At 38.5% G+C, this 12,307-nt stretch overlaps 1 protein-coding gene across 4 annotated transcripts in view; it reads right to left on the bottom strand.

Moving 5' to 3' along the window:
* ATM (ATM serine/threonine kinase) overlaps window positions 1–12,296 on the bottom strand; it is a 74,531-nt gene extending 62,235 nt beyond the window's left edge. For 2 of the 4 annotated variants that reach the window (XM_042793181.1, XM_042793182.1), the window contains exons 1-11: window positions 11,980–12,293; window positions 10,277–10,378; window positions 10,079–10,191; window positions 8,707–8,852; window positions 8,136–8,300; window positions 4,829–4,994; window positions 4,309–4,547; window positions 3,344–3,507; window positions 2,787–2,956; window positions 955–1,326; window positions 198–392 (exon numbers count right to left, since the gene is read on the bottom strand). In XM_042793181.1, coding sequence (XP_042649115.1) covers window positions 198–392; window positions 955–1,326; window positions 2,787–2,956; window positions 3,344–3,507; window positions 4,309–4,547; window positions 4,829–4,994; window positions 8,136–8,300; window positions 8,707–8,852; window positions 10,079–10,191; window positions 10,277–10,348 — 1,802 coding nt within the window. In that variant the 5' untranslated portion in view covers window positions 10,349–10,378; window positions 11,980–12,293. Of the gene's footprint in view, window positions 1–197; window positions 393–954; window positions 1,327–2,786; window positions 2,957–3,343; window positions 3,508–4,308; window positions 4,548–4,828; window positions 4,995–8,135; window positions 8,301–8,706; window positions 8,853–10,078; window positions 10,192–10,276; window positions 10,379–11,979 lie in introns of all 4 variants that reach the window. The other 2 variants (XR_006165367.1, XM_042793183.1) reach the window with 2 other exon arrangements.
* Window positions 12,297–12,307: the final 11 nt, after the last annotated feature.

The following is a 12,307-nucleotide window of genomic DNA, read 5'->3' as shown; positions in this document are numbered from 1 at the left end:
AAGTTTTCACTTAAGAACACATAGTTCACGTATCTGCTATGCTATGGACAGAGAACTAAATTATGTCCACGGAATGACATTCTACGGTAAGCTTAAAACCCTATAAACTGTACCAAATTGTGCAAATCCACTTTTCCCTGCAGATTTTTCTGTGTTATAGGGTGAGTTTACATATAAAATTAGGCCACAAAGACTACCTGCAAAGCACAGAAGGCAACTCTACACATTCTTCCATTTCTTCTTCCAAATAGCAGGACAGTAGCCATTTCATTATTGCCTCCTTTAACACAGAATCCAGATTTCTTTCACAATTGTTCTGTTCCATTCCTACATCCAAATTTTCTGGCACTGAATAGGCAGACATCACTAATGACAAACAACACACAGCAGAACTGTAACGAAAATGGAACACAGGACATTTGTGAGAAACAACATGGTATTTGTTGATTAGCACTCCAAAGCAAAATCAGTATTCCTGCATGCTCAGGGATCATCATGTACATATGCAAGTTAATAAGCATGCATACTGGAAAACTTCCTTATTAGAATCTTTGCATTTTCAAAAGCCACATTTTGGCTATTACAGACATTTCCTGTCTATTTTAAAGACTGTTTCAAAATATTCATTTCAGAATCAAAACATATTTAGAAGAAAACATACTTTTTAACAGCAAAAAAAATCAACATCTCTTTCAGTCAGTTTAAATTTTTTGTCCATTTTACATTTTTAGTTAAATATGAAGATGCTTGCCTTTCCTCTTCTGCCTCTGCTTTCAGACTTATGTACATACTTAGATCTGTTTCAAATGCTTAAAAAGCAAACATGGTCAATTCTTAACTAGAAGTACATCCACAACAACAATAATATTATTTTGAATAATACAGCTGTTTTGGTTGAACAATAAAAAACAATGTGAATCAGACACAAAATATTATCCTTGCTTCCCATTCTACCTTGAAGGTTTGCATGCAGGTCCTGAAAATATCTTCCAGAGTTCTTTATCTGTTACAACAAGGTTTCCTTGAATCATAGCTCCAAGTAGCCCAAAGTTCTCCACTTCAATTTGCTGGAAACTTATGCTACGAACGGTAAGAGACCAAATCTTTGCCCAAGTTCTCTGGAGCTCCAACTTGTGGGTGCTTTTCAAATCAGTTTTCTGGTTTTGACACAGAGCTACCTCTCTAAGACACTTCAGCACGTATGGGGTCCTTTCTCCTCGGCGCTGCTGAGGCAGTAACTGGTGAAGTACATTGAGCAAGGGAGGTAGCTCACTGTTAGGAAGACTCATGGGATACTTCGATATTAATTGAGCTGTAATCTGTAACCTTGAAAACACAAAGTGAAACAATTAATATCAAACATGCGTATTTGTGTCTTCAAAAGTAAATGAACTGACAAAGCATTCTCTGATTGTTATTTCACATTTATACTTTCCAGTATTGAGGTGATTTGTTTACTGTCAAAGGTTAAAGATTCAGTATTTCTACTGGTTTTACTTGTAAAGTCTGCTCACGAATGATTTCTTACAATCTGACTTCACTGATCTTTAATTTCTTACAAGCTGAGTTCACCGATTTCTGACCTCAAGGGAAGAAAATTTCAGGCAAAACAAAATTTTTCTCCTTCTTCTGGACTAGCCTGTTATACACTGAGCCAGGGAATGACCTCAGGGGTGAAATTACATAAACAGGAAACATTACAACAACATCTCTACAGATAAGAAAAATTAATTTTATCAAATTAACAAATTAATGTTAGGCTGGGGATGGTAAAATTGGAAGGGTTTTGTTCATAGCAATGGTTGCAACCCTACACAAATTAGTAAATTACAGTACTCAGTATTTCTTGGAGATTGCCACCTCCACATAGAATGGCATGTTAACTTCTCAACTGGATCCCACACAGCCACCTTCCTCAATACTGTGAGTAATAAACACACATGCATACACACAACACAAACCTGCCACCCCAGCTCTGGACCCAATTCACAAGCAGCTATGCTGTTCTGGTATCTTGTACAGCAGCTTCCAAGAAAAGTCAGAAAGACGGAGGGGAACAGTAACAGCAAAAAACATCCAGCATAATCTGTTTTGGCTAAAAAGTCAACATTCTTGGGCTTAGGACTACAGCAGGTAAGTTCTGGAAAAGTCTAATTGTGGCCTTCTAACAAAAACTTGACACCCTGCTACACTCTCTGCTACAGAGTCCTTCTCCTGTGGCAGTCAGTGGAAGAAGACATGTAGCTATATACACAGAAGTCCTTCATGTCAAACAAAATACTCCTCAATCGAGGTCCAAGTTAACACGCCAGGCCTTGCACTTCAACAGTTTTCAGGCTAAGTATTACTGTAAACTGCGTGAACTAGTCCAAAATGGCTAAACTGTTAATGGTTGCTGTCCTATGACACAACCAGGTATAGACAGCAGTACATCTCACGTTAACTTCCTAACACTCAAACTGGATCGCACACACATACTTACATTAAGACTGGTGGTATCTAGCACAAAACACAGGTAAAAAAATCAGAGGCAGTAATATCTTACATGTTTATCGGACTTGATTTGTTATTTCTCAGGAAACCAAACATACTAAGTTTTTAAAGCAAGAGTGCCAAGAACATTGCTCACTGCTTTCCAAATGCTGTGAGAATTGAAGCTTGGTGGTTAGATATATAATTACAGCACGTGCAGACACCTAATTTGAAAGCACAGGATATTGAGGAGAACACTTAGAAAGTAAAAAGATGTCTGTAGTGATATTTGTTTCATATAAAGACGTTATTACCAAGGTATGACATCAAAATCCTTCTGGGATCTTTGAAGGTTGTCTCGAATTACCTCCCAGCCTAATTCAATCTTCCTGCGCTTGCTTGGGACTGTTTCCTCACTGGATTCTCTTTGTGAAACAGTGTATGACTGAGTAATTTCCAGAACTTTGGTATCCTCTGTAAAAACCTTTTATAAAGAGAAATTTAAAAGTACACAAATAAAAGGAAGTAGCATTTACAGGAAAACTGAAATGTCAAACTAAACTAGTCCATTTTTCACTATGTATAAAGTCCGTTAGGAGGCAACTGAAATTATTATTTATTATTCTTTACTATAACAGAACCTCTGCTTATAGTCTAATAAGCAATACTAGTAAAACCTAGTATAATTTAGGAGTCCACACATTTCTAAACAACACAAAAATTAACAACTAAACACAACAGAACACAGACCAAAGTTACTAATGCCTCAATAAATGATTTTGAGGAAAAGTTACATCCGTATGAGGTTAAAAAGCAAAACATACAACACAGTAATTAAATAGTCAACTTTATATTCAAATAAAAATGTTACCTGATGACAAATATCAGCCATTAACTCAATCAAATTCTCTTTTACAGCAATATTACGTGAGCCTGAAGAATACTTTCCTCTACTACTGATGAGATTTATTTCATTCACCAGCAAATCATACAAGTTATGTAAGATAGTTTGCCATTTTGTTGAGTCATAGGCACCTGTACATGCAAAACCAATTAAAAGACATCATGTACCACCCACCTGATACAATATGTAAAGCTACCTAGACAATGCAAAATACAGCCAAAATCAGAGTAAAGCATACAAAGCTTAATGAATGCAGGCCTGCAAAACAAGCCTTACAGTAGAGAATGAATAAAGGAAAAAAAGTGTAAAAAGTTAAGAGATAATTTAATCAGCATAGACAAGTAATTAGGGTAGGAAAGACGTTTCTAATAAACAATTCGTTATCTAACTGAAAAGACTACAATGAAATGCAGTGGATAAATTTGGACTAATTAAAAACTCTGTCATTTGTAGACAAAGTAAAACAAAAAATGATGCTATAACTGAAATAGGCCATGACAAACACAATAGCTGAGTCATGTTCTCTGACCATTTTTACACAGTAAATCAGACATAGACCACCGGACTGATTTCTGGGTTTAAATAAAACTGTTAACATATGAATACATGTGCCAATCTAAACTTAATCTGAACTATTATTTCCCTTCCCCAAAGATTTTATGTTTTGATTTAGTAATTAAAATCACCTTTTGATTAAAAAAAATCCAATCAACCTTTACAGGACTTAATACGATTTATATTCTCTTAGTGCAAACAATTTGAAAATTCATTTTCACTTTCACTCAATATTAACCTACAGTGTAAAACTACTGACAAGTATTCATCACTCCCATTAATGTTTCCAAGACTCTGTATCAATATTCAGAAAATTGGCACAGTGATTTGAACCATCACATCATGACAGAAAAAAAGCAGGGAGCTTTTTATTGTACCTTTTCCCTGAGTTTTTGCACCCTTTGGATGATGAATACGAACTTGGAGATGAAATAACTCAATTATTGATTCCTTCAGGGAATCGTTTGGTCTATATTGAGTCCATATATAAAGCACTGTAGGCAAAATTTCTTCGCCTACTTTACAAATCCGTATGCGACAGTTGACAGCAAACTTATTGCAGAAGATATTCATTGCTCCAACAATATGATCCAGGCCTGCAGTATTCTTCTCCTGCCTGCAACATAGACCAAACACTCAAACTTCCAGAAGAAATAATCTTATTTCTTTTCACAGGAATTGTTTAAACATAAATACTAGCAAGTAACTATATTCAGAATATTATTTGCCTAACATAGGCAGAAGTTATTAATATTTTAAAGAATTTATTAAATTGGTGTTCAAAGACAGAACAAAACCTGTCTAAAGAAGTATTACTCAAGTCTAATCCCAAATACTTAAAATGAGTTATTGTCTAAAAGTAGGTATTAGCATACAAAAGGAGCACTTGCAACATACCTTGCACACTGCATTACTTTTGAAAAGAAGATAAACATATCAGAATTCAAACCATCACTTTGGAAGCAGTACCCTCTCGTAAGTGTGTGAATTATCCTAGCCACCAAGACTCTATTGATCTTCCCAGAAGGTTTGAGGTACAATTGGCCATACAAAATCAGTAACTCTGCAAATGTATTAAAAAAAGTATGTATGATATAGTGTGTCTATATGTTGTAAATATACAAATATATAAATATATATATGACAGAGGATTACACCAAAAATGCCTGAAGCAAAATACTGCATTAAATATATAGAAACTACCACGGAATTCAGCTGCACGTCACAAAAGTTACTTGGGGAAAGAAATAGAACGCATGGTCTTGTCTACACTGGAAGAAAAGTTATATTTATTCTGAGCTGGGATACAGTCTGCTTTGTGTTACGCTGAGCAAAGTAGCTATAGACACATGATCAACTTTCACAACTACTTGCACACTCAACTTCTACTTTACATTTCATGGCTCAGCACAGTGGGCTCCATTTGTTGCAGAATACACAATAAAAGTACTCAGAAACAATTTACAGCCACACATACCTTAACCAAGAATTTGGTGTAGCAGGAACAGGTAAACAGATCAGAACAGTTGGTACTGAAGCTCCCTATATTTCCATTATATGCAGTTCAGCTAGTTCATTCCAGCCCACAGACCAACACATCCATACTTTGCACTCATTTACCAGTTTTCTGAAGGAAAGGCCCCTTCTTGGGATTTTTGCTTTCTTATCTCAAGGCCCATTTAGGAATCACCACACTGCTCTTTTTCATCAGTCTTATACAAATCATAGTAGCACATTACTGATCCAACCATCACCATCAGTTTAACATGATACATACAAAAGCCTTGCTGCTATTTCATTTATGCCACCTACAAGTGACATGATACTGTTCCTCAGTCCACTAATGGACAATATCCACTGCAAAGAACCATAGCGGGAAGAAATACTAAGTCAGTCCTATGACCTCAGCAGCTATTCTGGGACAACACTTTGAATGAAAGGACATCCACCTCTCAGGCCTCCTTTTCTCTAAGGAAAAATAGAGGTAGAACGATCTTTTGGGAGTCCCAACCACTACGACTACCTTGTTGACAGTCAACCAGACATGAGCTCAGAGTAGCTGTATCATATAGTTCTCGGGATGCAGAATGATCAGTTACTGTACTTCTGCTCTGTAGAGTGACTATGGCCTAGAAAAGCCTGATAACCCTCAACTCTACTGGTCAGTAGCTCATCAGCTTGGGGTGAATAAGCTCTCCACAGACAGTCAGGATCAAGGCCTCTGAGGCACTCTCTCAGAATCTCTTCTTCTGAATACTCTGCATGGGTGACATTGATGGCATCATTCAGAGCCTTAAGCTCTGGATTCCTGTGTTGTGGAAAAGCCAGCTTAGGATAACTATAAATAAATCACAACGTTACTGCTTCATTGTTCCGCAGACCTTCGTAGATTTATGGACATCCTGAACTCCAGCAGGACTCATAATGCCACCTTCACCAAGTCTTTCATAACTCCAGCCTTGGATTCAATAGAGATACCAGCACCTTCTTCCCAAGCAGGCATAGGGTCATTTGCAGAACTCAGGTGACTTGTTGAATCATGGCAATCAGAGACAATTCATACCCTGATATTACTGGGTCACAAAGTTTTAACCTGGTGACAACAGTGCCCAAGCCTGGTTTAACTGTGTCCCTTCTGCATAAAGGGTGGAAGTGGAATGTGCATCAGTGACCTCTCAACACCCTCAGAAGAGGGGGCCCTGCAAAACTACAAGTGCCCTACAGCCCAGGGTCACAACAGCCCACAGCCAATGCCCCCTGTCCCTGCAGGGGATTCTTATACTGGGACCTCCTCAGGTTAAGAAACCACTCCTGATCAGACCTGCAGGGTGCTTACTGAAGGAACTCTTTTCACATCTACTCTCCATGTTCTAGGCTGACCTCCCCTCAAAGAACACACATGTAAGGAAAACACACAGTTTTACACAAGGACTAGAATCTGAATGGGAGAAAAACCTGCAGCAGAACAAGCACAGGAACAAAAAGCATTCAAAAAATAAGAAAACTCAATTCCACAACACTAGTTGATCTTTCCTCATAGCTGAGCCTGCTTCAAGCAGGAGATTGGACTAGAAATCTGAGATTTTTTCTGATATGAATTATTCACTAATTCCCCGAGAGAGACAACACATCTATAATATATACAGAGATGAACACGGAAATTCCTGTTCATCAAAACAAGGAATTGTCTTGATCATATTGCATACGATTTAAAAAAAAAAAAAAACACAGGAAAAAATATTTCTGAACATAGGAAACGTATATCATCCAGCAGCAATATGATCTTTCTCCTGAAGACCAACAGGATCTACTGGAAACTAACAAAACCTGGTTGACCTGTCTGAACTAAAAAAGCAGGCACAATACTACTGTTCTCCATGGACAAAAAAAGGCCCAAAAAGCCAAAATGGTCTGTAAACCCTGGTGTCATGTCTTATCCTCCATGCTCCATTTAAGCACCCGAATAGAGCCTTTGTGGACCAGGTCCCCACATAAATTGTTGGAAGAGTTGAAAACCCCTTCCCTGCTTGACAGAACCTCCTCTTTTTTCTCCAAGTCCAACTGCCTGCACACCAGTCACTACCTAAGAGCACGGACTAGTGTACTTTTGTTCTGGAACTGCTACTCTTGCCACCTGTCTAGTGCTTCATATTCCCAAGCCTCTGTCAAGTCTCATCTAAGTGAGCCAAGACCTGCTATCGGTCCTGCTTAAAAAGCCTCCCGATCCTCCCAAATGCAGCTTTCATGCTGACCTCCACCTCCTCCCCCCTTCAGCACTTCATAAGCCAACAAAACTCAGATAATAAAATTTAATAGTAATACATTAACTACATCAAAACTATACTAGCCAACACCTAATAACTTGCAAACGACTGCACACCAACACCAGTTTTACTGAGGCTATTTTCAGCACACACATTCCACAGATTTGTTATACCTGTTAAGCCCTGTGCATACGTAACATGATTGTATATAAGTACATACATTTCAGCAAACAATAGACAAACAGTATGCAGAAAGAAAAAAATCAGTTCCTAGTCTTTGTTGCTTTGCTTACTTCAACTGTAAGCCTTCAAGGCTGACATTATTTTACTCCCTGTTTTGTGTAGTACCTCACACAACAGGGCATCAAACAAATTAAAATACATTGAAACAAGCTTCTATGGTAAGAAAAGACATTTGTAAGTAGGCTTGAAAATGTTACCTGACCACTGCTGTTGGGATATCTCACACCAGTATTTCCTTACTGAAAGGATATCTTTTAGGAGTATACTACTACAGTCAGATCCATAAGCAGCACAACTCGTTGGATCTCTTATAATTTCCATGACGTAAATCAGAAGTTCCTGACATTTCAGTCTGGGTCCTCCTACATGAATAAACAACGTGAGACTGTAAGTAACCCAAATTTTGCCAAATAAACCTGGAATTAATTGTCTGTAAATGTTTACTTAAAAATAATAATAATAAAAAAAACACAGTTCAGAAACAGTTCTGTTTGGAATCATCTTAAACAAATTGTTTCTAAGAAAGAAATTACTTATGAGAGGATACATCCGTTATATACACATTGAATAATCAGAAAAAGGCACTGTGAACATCAGCATGACAAAGGGACACAAAGGACAGGTTCACACGCAGATATTTAAATTGTAAACACCTGGAAGTGAGCAAGATGAACCCTACCCCGATAACTTACTTCAGAGTGAAAATTCAAAGCTGAAAGCAAAGCACCAAAGCAAAACAGTAATTCTATACGAATACATATTACTGACTTTTATTAGCACATCTGATGAAAAATTTGACCAAACTTCCAACTTCTTGCATCTTTTTCTGTCTGGTAGTTTGGGTTGAAGCAGATGCATTTGGTTTCGTCAGCTGCAGGTTTTTCATTTCTTTCTGGAAATACTTCTGCAAGACGCTTCAAAAATAAGAGAGATTAATCAAGGATCTGCACATTTATGATTAAAGTAAAATAGGTAAATGATGTTTTAGCCTAGAATGTGAGTGCTTGTTCTTCTCACAATTGTAATTATCAAAGACTAAAAACAACCGAAATATATTACAGTCTAAGCATGATAGAAATAATCTATAAAAGGAGTTGTAAATTTTAAAGATAATCCAAAAGCAACTTGAATAGGAATTAAACATTCCTTTAAACTTTGCATAATGCTAAACATACTATTTATAATTAGGAAAAATACACTGCTAAGTCTTTTTATTTATGCTGCAACATTATACAACAAAATAATAAGTACTCTTCATTGTTTTTTATCAGGGAAAACCTTCAAGTCCTATTTCTCCATCATTTAAAATTAATGTATAGATTAGATTTTTAGATCTAAGAACAGATTAAACATTTCACTGGCTTTGTCACTGGCAACTACTGTAGATTTTCTGACCCACTATTTTTATTCAGTTTAGAGTGTCTATTTTTGTATTCCTCCTGTGTATTTCTAATATATTACTGGCCATCTCAAAAGCAACATATAAACTTTATCAAATACTTCTTATGATATTTTTGGTACAGCTATGAAACAAGAACTATTTCAATGCTGTCCAATTAAAAAACTTAATGGAAAGCTGACCTATGAAAACTAATACTTCAGATGCACTTCTAACATGAAATTCAACGCTGGTCCCAGAAGCTCTAAGAACTTACCACACTCACACTCAGCTCAATTTTATAGTACACCTAAAGCAGATTGTATCAAAGATAGGCCTCTACAAACCTCAGCATAGCTTTTTTAATTCACAAGCCACAGTCTTTCTATTGTGTCTTGAAGAACTCAGTAACATAAAAAATCCTAATGAGCTACCTATAATCTACATATGAACTAGATGTTGAAAATCAGATGCAGATGGTAATTTTCAATAAAAGAAAGTATTATTTTTACAAGTTAAAATGACCACCCAATTAATGATCAATTTCCTAGCAGTTGTTTCCTGGATGTGATAACTGTTGCATTTTTGGACATTTGAAATTTACTTCCTTTAGAGACTAACATAAATAATTTCTTGTTTACAAGCTGACAAGGAGTCTAAGCCAATCTGCAGAAAGATAAGCATTATAACAGGCCTGATAAAAGAATGAAGTTCCATATAAGAAAACTGCAACCATTCACATAGAAAGAAAAAAAACCCTACCTAAATACAGCATCCCAGTTGAGTTGCTTTCCTTGTTTAGAATCAGAATTCCGATCCAGCTGGAGAACTGTTTCAGAATCACGGAGAAGTCGCTTGAAATTTTCAATTTCCTTCTGAAAATGTATTTCAATAAAAATAATTATTAATGATTCCCTTCATTGCTAATTGAGACACACACACCAAAAGAAAACTTGTTACCCTTCGCTCCACAGCTTTTTCATTTTCAAGGCGACGACAACAAATGAGCAGATCATGTAATGCAAGACTCATGGTTCAGTTTAACAGAACAGTAATGTGTATCTGCAAACGGAAGAAAAGGACAAAACAGTAATTGTTTAATGCAGAACCAAGTCAACCATTCAAAAAATTGAGAATGCAATATTTTGAAAATCCAGTATTGAACACAACCACATTGCTAGTTCACCAAAAAGCTCATTCACATCTGGTTTAGTCTTATTGGTCACAAGACTGAAGCGAAGTCTCATGCCAACAATGTAATCTATTCCCACAGGCAACAGTTGTAAATAATAACAGCAGAGACCCCCTTCATATAACTCTTGACTTCCTCCCTTTTTATGAGTGATAACAGAGTTGGTAAGACAATATGGAGCAAAATCATAAGATTAAAATGATACAGAACTGAATACATTCAGGAAAACAGCACTTTCAGTAGCTAGCTGTTATCAGTAGCTGTCTCTTAACCTGATGCTGCCAGGAAAACGTAGCACTTTGCAAACTCTCTGGCTGTCTCACATCCTACATTTTCATAGGTATGTACTATCATGTTGACAAATCCCTCTGGACTCAACATGTCAAAGGATGCTCAAATATCAATCGTAAGAGAATACAACTTTTTCCTTCTGTGACCACTTAAAATTATGCCTCATCTCCTTCAAGAGGTGGGAACGAGCTGGATCTTGCATTTCTGGTTTACATAAAGTTATGCTGATGAAGATAACGACAATGACATGGCATACAACTTCCATGCTTCTCCTTTTATGCCTTTAAAGCAGACCCAAGAGAAACTCTGTCTAAAAAAGACAGATAAGACAAACTGGGAGTAATTCCATGCATATGCTACCAAGGCTACAATAAGCAATTGAGAATAGGCATTAATGATGTGTAGCACTTCATCCTTAGCATGTAAGTGAGAATATAAAAATATTCATTTAGGCAAGTAAAACTTTAAATATCTACTGTCTTAGAGTGTATTTATTTCTTTCAGCTTCAATCAAGATCAAGCTGGGACTAAGTACGATCAGAGATACTGTGCCTGTTAGGTGGGTATGAAAAGGAAAATGTAAACATGAAGACTGGCTGTACTGTACAACTGAACTCATTTAAATAATAAAGTGTTTCTTTACTAACTCGCTCCTTTTGCTGGAAGAAAAACAGAAAGGAAATAACTTTTTAAATGCTCATGGCTTCTAAAACGCTGATGGGCTGAAAAATGGTCGACCAGGAACTGTGACAACATAGGCTGGATGTTGTAGGGACTGCATATCAACGGGGGAGAAGTCAGTCCTCTTGTTTGTACTTAATGGTATTTCAACAGCCATAACATCAATAATGAAAAATTCGTAAGATTGGATCAATTTACTATTTCTCATACTGGTTACACGGTTCTCCAACTATCATATTATGACCACGTTCATTCCCTACAAAAAAATTACACAGGGCAAGGAAGGAACGCACGCCAAAAAAATTAAATCACGGAGCGGTGTTTCCTAAGCAGCGGCAGAGGTGCTCAGGCACAGGCGTACACACAACTAACGGGCGCCACCCCGCCGCTCCTACACGACGAGCTCCAGCTCCCCGACCCCCGCCCGCGACCGCCCCCCCACGCGTGGAGCCCCTCAAGGGCCGCCGTCCGCCCGCCCCGCCGGGCCCGGGCCCCTCACCTCAGCCGCCCGCGGACGGCGGGGCTGAGGGCCGGGCTCGCCACGCTCCCACCGAGACCCCAGCCCGGGCCAGGGAAGGCCGCGCAGCCCCTCAGGGCCGCGGAGCCTCGGGTGCGGAGGCAGCGCCGCCACCGCGGCCCGGTGCGGGTCCACCTCCAAGCGGCCTGGCGGGCGGCGGGAGCCGGCCGGGGAGAACGGCCGGTGGCTGCGGTACACGCGCACCGCGCACCTCCCGCTTCCCACCGGCGCGGAGAGGCGCGCAGCACGCGTACGGCGGCGGCTGCCGCGGGCGGACCTGGAAGCGGATGCGCGGCAGCGGCGGGTTCCG

Source organism: Tyto alba, unplaced genomic scaffold (assembly GCF_018691265.1).
Source record: "Tyto alba isolate M040663 unplaced genomic scaffold, T.alba_DEE_v4.0 Super-Scaffold_2, whole genome shotgun sequence".
NCBI lineage: Eukaryota > Metazoa > Chordata > Aves > Strigiformes > Tytonidae > Tyto > Tyto alba.
The sequence above is the reverse complement of the archived record's forward strand: the minus strand, read 5'-3'. Positions and strand labels throughout refer to the sequence as shown.